The following is a 16,987-nucleotide window of genomic DNA, read 5'->3' on the forward strand; positions in this document are numbered from 1 at the left end:
CTAAAGATTAAAATACAAACGTTATAAAAGAATACATCTCGATACAAATGGGAGAGAAAAAATGTCTTTATTCTGCACTGCTTTTACTGATTAGAAAGGATAACAAAATTGGCATACTGCTATATTCTTCATAGACCACTACTTTTTCTTTTCTTTATAATTTTTCTTTGAGTCAAAGGGTTTATTTTTGCAGTGATACTATTAAAGTGAGATTGAATAATTGACTGTGTATGGTAAAACTGATACACATTGACACAGAAGATAAAATTTGTTGCTTCCATAAAAATCGATCACAAACATAATGCAAATAAATATATATCTGCAACATCTTGGAATTGCACAGAAAGGCCCAAGGCCTTCACAAGCTAGACCTGCAGCAAATGTAACGGCATGTTGTTCCAATATCCCAACATCAAAGCATCTTGTAGGGAATCAGCGATGGAAGAGATTCATGCCAGTTCCACCTCCCATCGCAGTATGGATTGTGATAATGTCTCTGTCTGCTTTAGCTTCTGCGATTAAAGCCTCTGCAAAGTATGTTGTGTAAGACTGTGTAGTAGCCTTGACTTTGAATTGCTTTCCAGTTGGTGGATCCAACTTGGCAACTCCTACAAAATAAAACCAACTTGCATATCTGCTAGGAATATTAGATATAAGTTATATATTAATATTAAAAGAATAAGTTTCTTTTAATATATAACTTATAAACGATAACAGTATGTATATTAAAAGATTAAGTCTTTTTTAACTCATCAAAATTTAATATATAACTTATACATTGCTAACTAATATCTAACAATTTAAATGTATTAACATGTTAAGTTAGTTCAACTATCAATAGTTGCAGATAGCAGTGTAACACAAACTTGAAAATACAAATATCAAGTAGTTCACAATAATATCTAACTGCCAAAATAAATACGAATTCATAATACATTCTAATATTATGCTACATTCTGATGTTGTATTTCTCCAAGGAAAAATAACAGAAATGTCAAAAACTTAAACATCCCACATTACTCGTTCACGTTCACACAGCCAACATATCTGCAAAATAGATGATATCCATTAATTATCAATTACCACTACTATACAAAAAATACTATGACATAATATTGATATTTGTAGTTAATCTCAAAGAATAGCTTATTCTGCTTTAGATTGGATAAGAGTCTAGTTGTGTCATTTTCAATTCAATTCATGGACAACATAGTTACAGTCATATTGTAGGAGTCATACTCACTTCATACAGGGGCAGTAAAGTTGTAGGATAACGGGAGCAGCAACTCTTCTAAGACGGATAAAAATGCAGCCTGTTTCAGAACAATTATCATCCTTCAGTAGCAATGAAAATATCAAGAAGTCACAAAAAAGTATTAACACAATAGCAAAAATATATAATGGGTTACCGTAATTAAGTTTATCTCATATGTTATTGAAAACCTCTTTGTAAACGACGTTTGTAGTGGTTCCTTTGAACTTGCCCTTATCATCATGTACCAATATTTTGATTCCTTGTTTGGTTGTGACCCTTGATAGAGCGACATATATTTGACCGTGGGTGAATACATCTCTTGGCAAGTAAAGTCCTACCGTATCCAAAGACTGGCCCTGGGATTTGTTAATAGTCATTGCATATGAGACTATTATTGGAAATTGTCGTCTATTTAGTTTGAACGGCCAAGGGGATTGTGAGGGTGACATATCCATCCGAGGGATGTAAACTAAATTTCCAAAACCCTTTCCAGCCATTATTTTAGCTTCAACGACATGGGTTGCCATCTTTGTTATAATTAGCCTTGTGCCGTTACACAAACCTTCTGACTGATCAATGTTTCGCATTAGCATAACAGGTGTTCCAACCTTTAACTTTATGTGATGGTTAGGCAAACCAGATGTTCGTAGAGAACTAAGAAACTCAGGCGCAAGGATGTCAACTACGGTCGGATCATGAATTTCAGATTTATCAACTGAATTACAACTATAGTAATCGCGTATCTCTCCTATATATCAAACATAAATATATCAGAAAAAAGAACTAAACATATAAAATTTAAAATTGGAAGGGGATTAGGCAAACAACCTGGCATTAAGGCAAGAAGGTGATCGTTTATCTCATCAACAACTTCTAACGTGGAAGCGAGTATTGCTCGACTTTTGAGGTAATCGTTAGATTTGTAATTTTGAATGAAATCAGGGTATGTACTACTGACAATGCCAACAATAGGATCGTCGAAGTCCGTTATTAAAAGTTCAGGGGGTATTTCAATTTCAGCAACACCGTCGTTTGGTTCTGAAACTTTGCCTTCACCAATTCTCAGAAGCCAATTAGAAAAGTCTGCAATCTCTCTCCTATCTTGTTCAGTTGGCCCAGAATGCAGCCGCATGTTCTGTGTTAACGTTAAGACCTGAACTGAATGCCATATATAAGAAGCATTTATCGTAGAGTGTACGATATCAGAACGACTCCCTCTTGGAACAACAGGCAAAATCTGTCTAAAATCACCACCAAATACAACAACCTTGCCACCGAACACATCCTTGGAGTTACTATAGGTACTCATTACATCCTTCAAAGTTCTGTCAAGTGCTTCTAAAGCATGCTTGTGTGCCATGGGTGCTTCATCCCATATAATAAGTTTTGTTTGCCTAAGAAGCTCTCCAACATCATCGTTATATTCTACGTTGCAAGTAGAATTATCCAATGTTGGTACAGGTATCTTGAACTTAGAATGAGCGGTTCTACCTCCAGGCAATAAAAGAGAAGCTATTCCACTGGTTGCAACGGTTAAACAAATATCATGTTTGGACCTCAATTTGCTTGCAAGTGTCCTCCACATGTAGGTTTTACCAGTGCCGCCATAACCATGTAGGAAGAACACGCCACCCTTTTGCGCCTGGACAGACTCCATAATTCTTTCATAGATACCCCTCTGTTCATCTAATAAAGAGTTGATAACATAAACATTTATGATTATTGATGATAAGTAGGCCACGAAATAAGACGTAACAATGACAATGGAAAGGTAAAAAGTAAGGTACTAATCATGAATACAAACCTGTAAGAGCATTAAAGAGATTTGTGAATTCGGATCTCATTGTCGACGCATCGTAATTACGTTCATCATATATGAGTCTATTGCCTAACTGTTGCAGAACATACCCATCCGGATATGGAATTGGCTTAAAATCTGTGAGACTCCTTCGGTTTGCCTGAAGGAGTTTTTCAATTTCTATTAACGTCAAATTCTGTAATTCGGCTTCCGTCAATAGCAACTCTGGACACATTGATATGAGAAAACGAAGTTCGAAAGTAGTTAGAATACTTGGTAGTTAAGTAAGAAAACACATACATATGTCGGGTTAATAAGTCGAAGGCATGGAATAATATGTATGTTTAATCTATAAGATTAGAGTCATCAATGATGAAAGACCAAACACTTATTCACCACAGCAGGTCAAAAAATAGCATGTACATTAGTTATACAATACTTTCGGCAATGATACTGAGTCTATATGTGGTTACAATACTTTTTAGGTGAAGATTATATATGTTGTTGGATGCTGGCATATAAAAGGTATATCATTAATTCATTTGCAATACGGATGGTAAGTTACAGAAACATAATTGTTAGAAATATATAAGGTAGTACGTAAACAAATAATACTAAACAAAATCTATGATATTGAGATGTGTTAAACCTGGATTTTGAGCCAGTTGTCTTTGGGCATGCAACACACCATCCGCTAATAGCACCCATGATTCTTTCCAAACATGAGCAGGGCGATTAACAGCACCTGACAAAAGCATAACGACGAAAAGTTTGCGAAGAAAATGACCTGAACCCCATTCACTCGCCTCTTTGATAGCTCCAATGTATTCTCTATCATCTTCAAGAAAGCCCATTGCAAAGCATGCATCCCTAAATGTATCATATTGGTTGTCACCAATTTTCCGAATTTCCTCATAAGTCGTCGGTCCCTTGATTACCGTTAACATCATCCGCAGGTAAAACAATTCTCCAGTGGTTGGTGGAACCCATATCAAACGACCGATGGTGAACCCCTTTTTGCGAGGTTTCCACATTCTTTTTCTCTTATCATAAACAAATTTTGATACAAATTGGCCGTATGTTAGTGTTCGGGCTTCTTCGTATTTCCCATTTGCAACCAGCCAAGCAGTAAACATGGATTCGGTGACACTTGCATTTTCCAATATATTTTCCATTCGATCGTGATCGGTGTAGTAAATAGCTTTCTCACCTATTAAATGATAGAACATACGTTCGACTGCAGGTTTTCTGCCATGAATATTGTAAGAGTAAATTCGCCAAGACGCTTCACTCGGGGATACATACCTGCAGTCCAGATATTGTTTGATTTCATCAACTGGCTCCTTGTCATTCCTTGAAACTGTTGCCGTGATTCTATCAAACCCTTTGTGTATATATTTGAAAAGATATTTGATGGATGTACTTTGGTTACACCATTCCATGTTTATATGTGCATGGTATTTCAAAAGTAGTCTTGTATTGAAAGGTACAACATGTCGATTGTCCAGCTCGATACCATTTTTTTGAATAACATGGGAGATTGACCTTCTTCTATAAAGGGGATAACCTTCAGCATCAACGATTGTGTCTTCAATGAACTTCTTCGGGAAGTACTTCGAGCACTTTCTATTTTTCATACATGGTGAGTTCATCCGTGATAGACCACAAGGTCCATGCATCATGTGTGCCTTAACTAAATTGTATAAAGTTGGATGAAGATTAGGGTCTGGGATTTCTGCACAAATGATGTTATCTATGTCCGAAGGTGTTGGATATTTGCTTTGAGGGTGCAAGAAGATCAAAATGTGTGCATGCGGCAATCCCCGCTTTTGAAATTCAATCGTGTACATAACTGTAAACGTAATAGTTAGTTAAGGATTGCTGTCCATGGAACAAAAATGATTGAAAAATTGCATTATTAATTTAAGAACACCACTTACATGCCAAGACTTTTCCGAGAACATGGTGTTTTGTAATATCATTCATGAGTTCATCAAACTTGATTTTGAAAACTTTTGTAATAATATCTGGTCGATCGTGCGGCTTTAACCCAGTTCCAGACAATGCACGGGTGATTTCTGGCCAATTGGGATTGCAAGTAAATGTAACAAATAAGTCAGGGAATCCCAACCTACTTGAAATGGCCATCCCATCAAAATACAATTGATCCATGTATCTCTTGCTACCAACAAAAGTAGATGGTAATACTACACGTTTTCCTCGCTTTGATCGTCGACTTGGCTCGCCACCACCACATTGATCATTCAACTTATTGTATTTACCAACTCTTAACTTTGATTGATTGTCCCTCAACCAATTAAGTCGTTCAGACTCCATCATTGCATAACCGTCAACTAAGAACTGTTGAAATAGCCGTCTTGAGTGAAGTAATGTTTTAGCCTCGTTGTGGCGTTCCTGCAATCGGAATGATAGCCAATCTTTGATGGACTGACGATTTCTCCTATTAACTTCAGTTTGATGTTCATATTTCTTCAATATATTTTTCCTGTATCCATCTTCTCCATACACAAAAATGAGAGGGTATTGATATGCTAAGTACGCAGCATGAAACTCATCAATGCGTTGCAAATGACCATCGCGTGGTTGAATGATTATGTCTCTTTTAGAGGCAGAATCAATATCTCCAACAATCAGAGCAGCAACTTCTGACACAGTGGGTCTATTGTACACCCGTCCGTCCTCGGGTCTATCACTAATGAGCCTCAGCTTTAAGTCTAAGAAATTATTAGACTTCAAAAGATCCCTTGCCATCCTAAAAGCCTTTGCATGAACATTGAACTCGTCTAACATAAGCTTCAGCTTAGTGACAATCTCCCTTTGGACCACTTTATTTTCCCTGTAAATTTGGAATGAATAATATGTGAAAAATTGAAACATAAAATGTGCCGACACATGCAGTATATATTCCTAACTAATTACAAATACCTGAAACACTTCATTCTGTTATCAACTTCGTTGTCGGTGTCATAAATATATAGTTGAGCATATTGCGGAGGATGTCCAATTTCCGGTAGTAGAGTACCTATGCGATGACATGTTTGACCGTGCAGTCTTAAAGTAGGTGGGCCTCCTGTTTTCGAGTAGGTTGTGTCGAATTTCATTCCAGAAGAAGTGAAAGAAAACATGGCGTTGTAAGTTCGAATATTGTTCTGATAGTTTTTACTCTGTGGACAAGTGCTGTTATACAGAAGATGTTGCAACAGTTGTGGTGGGTCTTGTAGGAGGGGGAGTACAATTTTTCCACCCTTGCAGCAACGATGGAACTTAGGAACTGTTGTATGGCGCGATTTTTTTATGCGTTCTTGATACCACATACAAGATTGACAACATGGACATTCCCATACTTGGTCTCCTATATCAGAGTATTCTGCAGAGCTCAAAACACATTAATCAAATAAAATAGTCAATGTATAGTTATAAAGGCATTGCAATATGGAACTTACCCTGCAAATGAGAATCTGTTAAGGGTTCAGGATCCATGCTGCCATCAGAGTCAGAACTACCATTCAAACTGAATTCGTCGTCAGAATTAGACAATGCAGCGTCCGAATGATGCCATTCTGTTGCAATATCAGGATTTACATATTGACTGTAGGTTGGGGCATTAGACGTAGACGCGTGACTCGTGTTACAACTCGGTTGAATAGTCTTGGTGCAACGGTCGAGCGGGTTTTGTGTACTTCTAAGCAATCTAATTTTTTTAGGCACAGGTTGTTGTTGGAGATGTCTCTGAAATGGTCCAGTGTTTATCAAATTAGAATTGCTTGGCGAAAGAGGTATACGCGTGCCAGAGAATAAGGCCTGATTAGGGACAGCAAAGTGTTGATGGCCCCCGGTGCAATTTTCCTTGTTTGCGATATCACGAAACTTTTTCTTGTTACTTAAAATTAGCTTTCTTCTCCTTCTAGCAATAGTAGGATCGGAAGTATTTTCTAAGTTTTCATAGTTAGTAGAAGAAACGGTATCAATTAGTGTATTAGATGAAGGACTTGAAAGAGAAGCCGGTAAAGTAGATACATAATTACGGGTCTGTACATCAGTAGATTGTCGGGTATGCACAGCGTAACGTGCGTTTCTCTTTGCTGTCAAAATAAACCTCCTCCTACGTCTAGCAATTGCACATTGAGTGACGTTGTTTTGAATAAAGTTTGGTTCCATCGTTGGAAGATGAAATCGTTAATTGTTCTGACTCTGGACAGGAAGACATGAGTCTCAATAAATCACATATTAAGAGGGAAAATCATTATAACATGGAAAACCAAATATAGCAGATAAAAGCAATTAATTTTATCAATTGAAGGAGGTGTGTGCTCTTGCTTTCAACATACCTTGAAGCAGAGGGAAACATCCATAGTCACGAAGTCCGCTAAGGTGTAGATGTCGACAAAAGCTGTAGCAGAACAATAAAGATGTGAAGTTAATGTGTTCCCACTCACTTTGCAAATGTTATTAAAAATTACAAACTGAAACATATGGATAAGACTTAATCTTTCCTTCGATAACTTGCTACTTATTTTTACAAAATTAATACTCATCATGATTAGTGAAGTGGGCCATGTAAAAGTAACCAACCATTATAAAATACAACTTCCAGTATTATAAAGAATTATAAAAAATGGATATAACACTAAATAAAATACATTTACATTAAAGCTAATTTATTTAGTAATTGAATGAGTTTAAGTATTAAATTAATTTAGATATACATAATTGAATGAGTTCATACATCCACGTTATATCCATTATTTAGCAGAATATTCTATTTAGTATATACATTCATAGTTAAATTACTAAATAGAATATTAACTTATGTGTTCAACTAATATTTAAAATTATTCAAAATTTTGATTTTTAATGGAATTTTTTATCTTGAAGGTACTGAGCTTGGTTTATATCCGATTCCGTCGTTAATATTTGTTCAACTAATGGAATTTTTTTAAAGCATGGTATATAAAATTAAAAACGATTATAAATTATTTATTTAAAGCACCTATTTAGTATATTTAAGTTAATTTTTTTATAAAAAATATTTGAAATTTGAAAAATATATAATTTGTTAGCGATAAAATTATGATTATGCTTTATTTGTGATTTGTAACACATATAGAAATAATACAATAAATCCTAAGTCATTAAATATGGTGGATTCAATTGAATTTATTCTTACTCTCCTATTTCCTTTTTTTTCTTCTTTAAATTATACTTAATTCTATTAAAAAATAAAGAAAAAAATGCATTTTTTAATTCTATTAAAAATAATGAAAAAACACATTTAATAAATAATTAGTTCAATAATATAAATATTTAAAATAATAAAGATATTAAAGATCATGTTAAATACAATTAACCATTATTTGTACTGATCATAATTAAATTTAACTTTTAATTAAAAATTAAGTCTTTTATGATAATAAGGTAATTAATTAATTAATTTTAAAATCTATAAATAAGATGAAAAATTGACATATACTACTATAAATAAAGTGTAATAACGAATGTTATAATAAGTAAAGATGGTATGGAAGAGAAAAAACTGATAAATATTAAATTTAAAATTTAATATGATTGATTATATCTTAATACATATTAATATCTGTAATAAATGATAAAATTAAAAAAAATGTTAAAAGTTTAAAGATTACTTTCCATATAAGGAATGTTAAAAGTTAAAATACATACAAACATTAATAACTTTTATCCGAAAAATTTTAAAAAGAATATTTCATCCAATATTGAAAGATTAAATGAAAATATTTGGTCAAATATAAAAAAAAAATTAAAATTCATAGTAAAAATATGGCTTAATAGAAATTTGGTCCCTATTATCTTTTTTTTTTTATTCAATTTTGGTCCCCATTTTTAAAACTACTACGATCTATTTTGGTCCTCTTTTGAGTTTTTTTTTAAAAGAGGACCAATATAGAGATTAATTTTGCAAAAGAAAAAACAAAAATAAAGGAACGAATATTGTATAAAAAACTTATAAAAGGAACAAAAATAATATCTGTCATTATGTCATTATTAGGACGGGTGGAATCTCAGCAACAAATCTCCCCTTCCAAAGCACCAATTAAGAATCTGCATATTTATGATGATTCAGAATCACTATAAGAATCTCCTATATTGATGATGAAGAAAAAAAAAAAAAAACCTTCTCACTAAATATAATTTACATAAACCACTTACTACTAAACTCATAAACCACAACATGAAAACTCTGCAATCATAACATTCTTTCCGTATAAAAGTTTGGGTTCAATATGCAGTGTTGACATCGACGAATCAGTGTTGTATCAAATTTTACTTTAAAAGTTACAATAATTAGATAAAGAAGTAAGTGCTAATTTTGAATAACAATACCAAAATTCAAATTGCATATGCGCTTCATACACTCCAGCAGCAGCCTTAGCCAAAGTTGAGCAGTAGTGCCATATTCTGTTTTTTCAACTATAGGTTTCCAAACCTTAATATTTGTCCAACTGATTACACAAACAGAATGGAATTCAAATCAACTACACAACGATAAAACGATAAAAGCTCTTTCATATACACATAATGCAAATGATGGATAAACAAAGAAAAATAATGCAAATCTTACCTATAGAGATTCAGACAACAAAGAGACATTTGCTTTCTTGTTTTAGTTGAAAGACTTTTTATCTTGTTTTAACATATTTGTTCAACTAAACTGTTTGGAGATTTTATCTTAAAAATATGTTAGATTTTCCAAATTAATCAATAACCATTTCAACCCCAGGTATCAGCACCCATCTCAGAATCCTTCTCCTTCATCAGCTGTAGGAAACAAATGATCAACCACACTTAATATCAATGGAGTTCCATGCCACTGCAGGTTATGATATTATTACCTCGACCGAAGGTACATGTTCTGATTCGGGTGCAATCTTAATAGCATCACCACAATCTCCTATTGCGAATGAGGTATCACACCAGTAGCTGTTATACAAACCGGAATGGGAGATAGCAAAAATGAGATTGAAAATCATATTGTTGATTCATTTGTGAAGCAAAGTTCGATCTCAGTGGAGTTGCACGATGTCACCGGTTCCATGACAAACAATAGAACTAAGATTAGACTAAATGCCACAAAAATTTAGCATAAAATTGAAGAAAGTAAAAATTGAGAAATTAAAGTAACCTACCTGGCTGTATCTTGCAGACACACTCCGTTTAATTCGAAGCATTTCTCTAAATGTATACTGGTTTCCATGCTGAACCTGAAATTCATGCCAGTTATTCCAAAAGTCTGGATCAGACAGTGGATCAGCAAACTTTGAAGCAAAAACATATATTCCACGAGCACGCATAATTTATCCCAAGCTTTTTTCAAGCTCAGCATATATTTGGAAGACCGCATTGAATTGCTTGCTCATAGATCTCTCGTGTACCGATGTGGCACGGGAGACAGCAACGGATAACATAATTATAATCCCACAATTGAACATTATGATATGATTCTATCAGTAATTAATTGATTTTAACTGCAAAAACAATCCTACACCCTATAAACATCATGATATAATTCTAATAGTAATTAACTGATCTTAACATCATGATATGATTCCAGTGGTAAAATTAAACTAACTGGACAAACTTTACAGTTACAAAACTTCTAATTAATCATCAACCACATAAAAAAAATAAGCAGAATTTGTCAATAACTTCGGTGGCATGTAACCAAATGGACCTGCCACATGAATAATGTTATCCGTTGAACTTGCAACATCACTAAGCCTAGTCAATCCAAAATCTGCAACCTATATCGGTTGACCAGTTATTATAGATAAAGAAATTCTTCAAAAAACAAAGAAGAACATACTCATAAGGCGGTCTACATCAGTCAGATTTAATTGGCCTGAATTTAGGTAATTTATATAGTTTCGGAATCTACATAACATGAAGATTAAAAATGGGGTAAATAACAGTTGTATGGAAAAGGTCAAGCCAAACTAAATTGATTAGTTAAGAAGTGTTTAAACTTCTGAGCAAACCTCCTCATTTGAGATTGAAGAGTCCGGTGTCACAGAAACTAACTTGTGATTTTTGACTAATTATGTGTACACCATCAGCACAAAACCAAAATATATATTTGCAAGTCAGTCACTAACTCAGGTTTATGATCAACCAAAACCAAAACATAGATGCATGTGACTATTAGGCCATACACAATAATAATTCGATTAAATATGTAAAATATTAAGAATGTTGTTGTTCCAGCACATGCCAGTATTCGGTGGAACTTTCCTGTTGCCGTTTTTAATTTATTTGTCATGTGCCAAATGGTATTGTTCCAGTTCTAGCACATCCCAGTATTCCGTTCTTTGTTGCTTTTGTTTAGTAGCATGTATGCCGATGTTTGTATTAGCATGTATTGTAATATAAAGTTGGCTTTAGCATTAAAAAAACATAATCCATTATGAATAAATAATGCATATTGATAAACTTCAACCGCAAATGCTAAAGTAGTTATAGTCGATTAAAAAGTAAAATGCAACAATGAAACAAACAGATTAGGATTCAAGACGATAAACAAAGTATAGCTACAACTAATCTTTCTTCTCCATTTTGATGATCTTCTTAAGCTTGTTCGATGAGAGTTCTCCTTCAGACAATCCTTCAAAAGTTGTTGATTCACTTGATCCATCTGGAAGCTGTCTTTTAGACGTGGGTGTTATCGGATCAGGGTTATGCTTCGACGTAATCTCAAGATCCTGTTACATAATCAAGTATAGTCAAGTTTAACAATACATGCAACATTATTTATTGTTACAGTAACTCATTAAATTCATACGGTGCAAGGGCATCGAAGGTTACCGTAACCAAATCACATTCTTCAGGGGCTTCAGTCCTCGCCTCATCAACACTCTCTTTAATCTAAAGATAATTAACAAAATTTTCATTGTGCAATTTATACCCTTACAAAACAACCGAATAAAAGTAAAAGACTATGTAAATTGTGGAGCGAGGAAAAAACCTGCAGCAACTCCGATGTTTTAGACGGGACATTTCCAGCTGCCTTCTTGTTGTGATCAAAGTAGGATCAGTACAATCTTCGTAACAAAAAATTAAGAAATAATAAAATACTAAGTGTGTTCTTATGAATTACACCTGCAGGGGAAGTTCCCAAGGGGCCTTAAGTTGTTTGATGAAGGGGTCATCTCTTAGGATCATGACAACAGAGCAATTTTTCCAACGCGGATGCCACTTAACTTTAAATGCCATCTCCAAATTCAACATCGCATCGAGTGCCAGTGGAAATTCTAATGGATCATGAATTCCAGCCTAAAGAAGGAAACAACACAATTAATATGAGGGTACTGTTCGACGTTGTTAATATGTTGATGTTGAAATAAATAACAAACCTGAATCATGGTGTCGCGCATCTGAGCAGCAGATAAATCCAAAATCTGTGCACATTCTCTGTCCCAGAAAACAAAGTTACAACTTTTCCCTGAGTAGCAAACTTCAATTTCTATCTTATACCTACGATATAGGGAATAATGGTCGTAAGAAATAGGATGGGTCGTAAATATAAAAAATATACTTTTCAGAGACGTTTTTGGACAACAAATCATAACCAACCATACCTAAATATCTCAGCTTCGGTGGAATGACCAGCTTCACAAAGAAATGGAGGTTTGTCACCGCGTGCAACCCTTGGGCATAAATGACAGGCTCGATAATACCAGCCAAATGGAGATGCTACTAAAATTTTAGTTTCGGCAACAGTAGCGCAAAATGTGATCTGCATCAACCGAAAATAGCATAAAATGTAAATGATGTAAAAACCACAGGCAACACAATTAGGAAATAGAAAGTAAAAGTTATAGGTAAAAGTAGTCCATACGTCAGTAAGTTTGGTAATCTCAGTGAGAGGCATAACAACGGCCTTAGATAGTAACTTCTGAACAGGAGTTTGTTGAGTATTTTCGGAGCCTTGTGAGGTAAGCTGAGAATTACAACTTAGTTGTCCAGACACACTAACCACCAAATCTTTAGGGATGCTGCACAATTTTGATTCTATTAATAAACGTATACATGAAACAATCATATAACTACCAGAGAAATGTAAACAATACTTATAAAATAGCATAACATACTTGTCTATAAACTCTTTGATTGGAAGAAAATCAGCATCCAGGTAGAGCATCGTAACGTTGTAAGTGTTTGTGACGGACAGTGGAAACTTCCCTACATTAATCAAGCGACAGATACGTGTGAGTAGTTAAAAGTGTCGCACTATTAAATACAACACAAACCAACTAACCCTCTTCCTTGACTTTTGCATATTGAAGCAGGACCACAGTTGGTGCAGACGCATTCACCCGATCCTGATTGAACTTGATGAATTGGTCAGCATAGGACTCCCAAAGAGTGCAGTTCAAGGTGTTGTTGCTAGAAAAAGAGTACATGATATTAAGTTATGAAACATGAAGTAAATTTACAATCAAATCAGATTTTTATTGGGAAAGTATATGCACCTGTGGTCACGTAGCACTAAATTAACTTGTTGTTTTTTAGCCCCTGATTGTGCCACCGAAAATCCAATGCTATCCACCATTCCTATGATGTCTGCCAAAAAGAAAAAAAGGGATTGAATAATAAAATAACACATCAGCCACAGTTATTTACATAAGCAAAACAGAAACAAAATACTAACATAGATCTGTTACCTATCAGTACATCTTTTTTAAACCTGCCAGTGATGATATCAGAAAAACTTGTAAATTTCAGTGGTTTGGGTGGTATTTCGTGTTTATCGTCATCACCAACGGATGTTCCTCCGGTAAACTTCACCATAAACTTGTGCGACGATGGTTTGAAAGTCGACACATTTGGCTGAACTTTGAAGTTCGACACCGTGTAAGTATGGTCCTGTGCTATTTTGTCATAGAACGCAGCCATATGGGTTGTTGTCACCACAGCATGTATATCATCCCCCTGCGAGGCATAGAAATGTCAAATGACAAAATTATAAAAACCAATGTTAATAAAACGGTTTTCAAACAGTCTGCAATCGAGAACTCCTTATAACATAAAGAAGCACAAGTCGCAAATCAAACAAACATAAGCAAATTGAGTTACGAAATCTACCTCTTTGTCTATGAATATCATCTCAAAGTGCTCTTTGTTGTTGGAGACAACCATCCATTTGTGGTGCACCCTGACAGCAACCTTCCATAGCTCCTTCTTGTCGTTGATATCGGCGATTCTCTCTAAAGGTCTGGCCATGACGGAAAAATAGATGTGCCTAAGAAAGAGTTTACCCGGAAGATTTCTTCAGTGTATTTATAGTGTCTAAGAATTTGGAAGTTGTAATATCTCAAAACATACATGGTAGAACATAGATGGGAAACTGACAAGTAGTGAGGATCGTGGTAGTGATGGTGAGAGACGGTTTTAGGTTGAATGAGGAATGAAGGAGCAGACCAATTTTATATTAATTATTAGGTTTTAAATAATGGCAATTTATTATTTGGAAATAATTGTAATTTATTAATAGGAAGTTATCACTTTTAAAACAATCAAATGGAATGGTTAATGGTAAAGTATGCCACGTGGGTGATTAAGAATTAAAAAGGGTAATTAGGGGTTTTTAAGAACACCTAATTTTCTGATATGATAGATTCATAAGACTATATGTTTAGTTGGTATACAAACGTTTATTTATCAAACGACGGGGACTAAAAGAAGTAGCAGTTGTTGCTATTAGTGAAACAACACAACAGATAATCGTCTCAAACTGCTTATACCAAACGTCGGGGGACTAAAAGAAGTAGAAGTTGTTGCTATCAGTGAAGCAACACAATAGATAGTCATCTCACACTGTTTATACAAATTTAATTTCAAATGGCTGCACCCGAACCATCACCAGCTGATCATCATTAACAACTTTCTCCTGGATTAGGAACTCTCAAGTATCTGGTAATCATAAGCAATCACACAATTATAGTTTCTATACTCTACCAAATCTACTAGTTATTTTCCTTCTTCAACTTCATGTATATGATTAATTTTCTGTTATATCAGCTTCACATTAATTAGTATGGCGAACATCGGTGGAGCAATTATGAATCAATCAATAGTCTGAAGTTGGAAACAATTATCTAAGGTGTAAGAACACAAATCATGAAAATTTGTAGTTCAAAAAGTAAAAAAAAAAGTCATTTCAGAAGTTGGAAACGATCAATGGTTTACAGGGGAATACTAAGAACAAAACTCTTATTTTCTCTTCACCACCAAAACATTGCCATTTTTCAAAAAGCATTTATTTTAGTGATGACATGGATATGAAGTTGCATGAGTACAGCAGAGTGAAAACATGACCCTTGCCACGGTAGTCGAAGGAAATATGGATACGATACCTGTAGAAACGTACACCATCAAATCTGCATCTATATTTATAAAAAAAATAATAATTCAATATCTTTTTATTTTACTCCTTGATATACATTAAATTATTTAATTTATGTCCGTGAATAAACATGAATCCCGCGGTGTAAACAACTTATTTTAGATAAATCCATCTAGGTTTTTTATTGTAATATTATGCAAAAAATGTCAACACTTCGTACGTAGTTATATCTAGTTATATGAGTTTAATTTATATACACGTTTTCTATGTCAACCAATAGAAAACAACTAAAGTGTCTTATTATTAAAACAATTTTTAAATTAAAGTGTGATTTATTCTGATATAAAGTTGTGATATATATATATATATATATATATATATATATATATATATATATATATATATATATATATATATATATATATATATATATATATATATATATATATATATATATATATATATATATATAACATATCATATCATATGAGAATGATATATTTATGATTATGGGTGAATTTTTTTTTCTTTCACCTAAATAATTTATTTTAAAATGTAGGAGAGAAAAAAAAATCACCCGTAATCTCTACCATTTATTTTAAAATCCAATGATTCGGATTCATTCTTAAATTCTCATATAAATATGACATCATCATATGATATGCCTTGTCTCAATAAAAAACAACATTGCAATATACAATGTTGGCATTTATTTTGTTTTTACGACAAGGTTAATTAATTTTATTTGTTATTATTAAAAAATTTAATTAATTAATTTTTAAAATTTAATAAAATAATATTTTAATTTATGAAATTGGATAATATAATTCTCAATAGCCATACACACAAATAACTTTCCATTTAACAAATCATTATCAAAATAATAACTATTTCATTTTAATTACAATTGTCTTTATTTGAGACACGTAATTCTTATTTTCAAATATCAAAATTTCTCTTTTTCTCACGTCAGCAAAATACATATTTTATTTTAATTAACGATTATCTTTATTTGAGAAGCAAAATTTTTATTTTCAGATGTCAAAATTTCTCTTTTTTTTACGGTATCAATAAAATGCCTATTTTATTTTAATTACATTTGCCATTATTTGAAACACAAAATTCTTATTTTTGAATCTCAAATTTTAATTTTTTCCATTTCTCCGTTTCACAAGTTTTTTTCTCGTTTGTATAATTATTGAATACAATTGATATTATATTATCATTATTCTTTTTATAATTAAATAACTCATTTCAAATTTATATATTTATTTAAATAATATATGTATCGTATTAAATAATATACTCGTGCGGACGCACAAGTATTTTGCTAGTTGATATTGAAAAGTGTATTATGACAATCGATTATTATTAATCAGAGTTGATGTAACGTCCAGTTTTTATCGTATTTATTTTATAATTTAGAAAAAAGTTATGTGATATGATGTGGTTGATATGATGTGAATTGTTGGGTAGAAGAACACCTTAGAATAAGGTAGCCGTGACGTGGAATTGAGAATAAATATTAGAATGTTAT

General features: G+C 33.2%; 2 protein-coding genes and 1 long non-coding RNA gene across 4 annotated transcripts; all 3 read right to left on the reverse strand.

The window, feature by feature from the left end:
* Positions 1-1,183: 1,183 nt before the first annotated feature.
* LOC131623246 (uncharacterized) lies at positions 1,184-5,951 on the reverse strand. The gene is made up of 6 exons (XM_058894242.1): positions 4,994-5,951; positions 3,703-4,905; positions 3,060-3,278; positions 2,084-2,941; positions 1,410-2,003; positions 1,184-1,313 (listed from the first exon to the last, which is right to left on the reverse strand). Exons 1-5 carry the CDS (start codon positions 5,949-5,951, stop codon positions 1,426-1,428), a joined length of 3,816 nt encoding a protein of 1,271 aa, XP_058750225.1. The 3' UTR covers positions 1,184-1,313; positions 1,410-1,425.
* A 3,230-nt stretch (positions 5,952-9,181) lies between these two features.
* On the reverse strand, positions 9,182-10,231 carry LOC131623308 (uncharacterized). The gene is made up of 3 exons (XR_009290179.1): positions 9,944-10,231; positions 9,673-9,869; positions 9,182-9,553 (listed from the first exon to the last, which is right to left on the reverse strand). It is a non-coding gene; the product is annotated as an uncharacterized LOC131623308 (long non-coding RNA).
* A 1,278-nt stretch (positions 10,232-11,509) lies between these two features.
* On the reverse strand, positions 11,510-14,540 carry LOC131623307 (uncharacterized). 2 transcript variants are annotated; one of them, XM_058894308.1, is made up of 12 exons: positions 14,190-14,540; positions 13,769-14,036; positions 13,577-13,667; positions 13,363-13,490; positions 13,196-13,286; positions 12,943-13,099; positions 12,683-12,840; positions 12,458-12,578; positions 12,204-12,377; positions 12,070-12,114; positions 11,910-11,969; positions 11,510-11,806 (listed from the first exon to the last, which is right to left on the reverse strand). In XM_058894308.1, exons 1-12 carry the CDS (start codon positions 14,325-14,327, stop codon positions 11,642-11,644), a joined length of 1,596 nt encoding a protein of 531 aa, XP_058750291.1. In that variant the 5' UTR covers positions 14,328-14,540; the 3' UTR covers positions 11,510-11,641. The 2 variants fall into 2 exon arrangements, with proteins under 2 accessions (XP_058750291.1, XP_058750292.1); XM_058894309.1 differs by having other exon boundaries at positions 12,070-12,111; positions 14,190-14,538.
* Between the last annotated feature and the right edge of the window lie 2,447 nt (positions 14,541-16,987).

Source organism: Vicia villosa, unplaced genomic scaffold (genome assembly GCF_029867415.1).
Source record: "Vicia villosa cultivar HV-30 ecotype Madison, WI unplaced genomic scaffold, Vvil1.0 ctg.000060F_1_1, whole genome shotgun sequence".
NCBI classification, from domain to species: domain Eukaryota; kingdom Viridiplantae; phylum Streptophyta; class Magnoliopsida; order Fabales; family Fabaceae; genus Vicia; species Vicia villosa.

Coding starts and splice junctions, on each gene's coding strand:
- LOC131623246 (XM_058894242.1), bottom strand. CDS start 5,951: ATGTTTCAATTTTTCACATATTATTCATTCCAAATTTACAGGGAAAAT. Junction 4,906..4,993: donor TCTCGGAAAAGTCTTGGCAT/GTAAGTGGTGTT, acceptor TTACGTTTACAG/TTATGTACACGATTGAATTT. Junction 2,942..3,059: donor TCTCTTTAATGCTCTTACAG/GTTTGTATTCAT, acceptor ACTCTTTATTAG/ATGAACAGAGGGGTATCTAT.
- LOC131623307 (XM_058894308.1), bottom strand. CDS start 14,327: ATGGCCAGACCTTTAGAGAGAATCGCCGATATCAACGACAAGAAGGAG. Junction 12,378..12,457: donor TGCGCGACACCATGATTCAG/GTTTGTTATTTA, acceptor TTCCTTCTTTAG/GCTGGAATTCATGATCCATT. Junction 12,115..12,203: donor CTTGGGAACTTCCCCTGCAG/GTGTAATTCATA, acceptor GATCACAACAAG/AAGGCAGCTGGAAATGTCCC.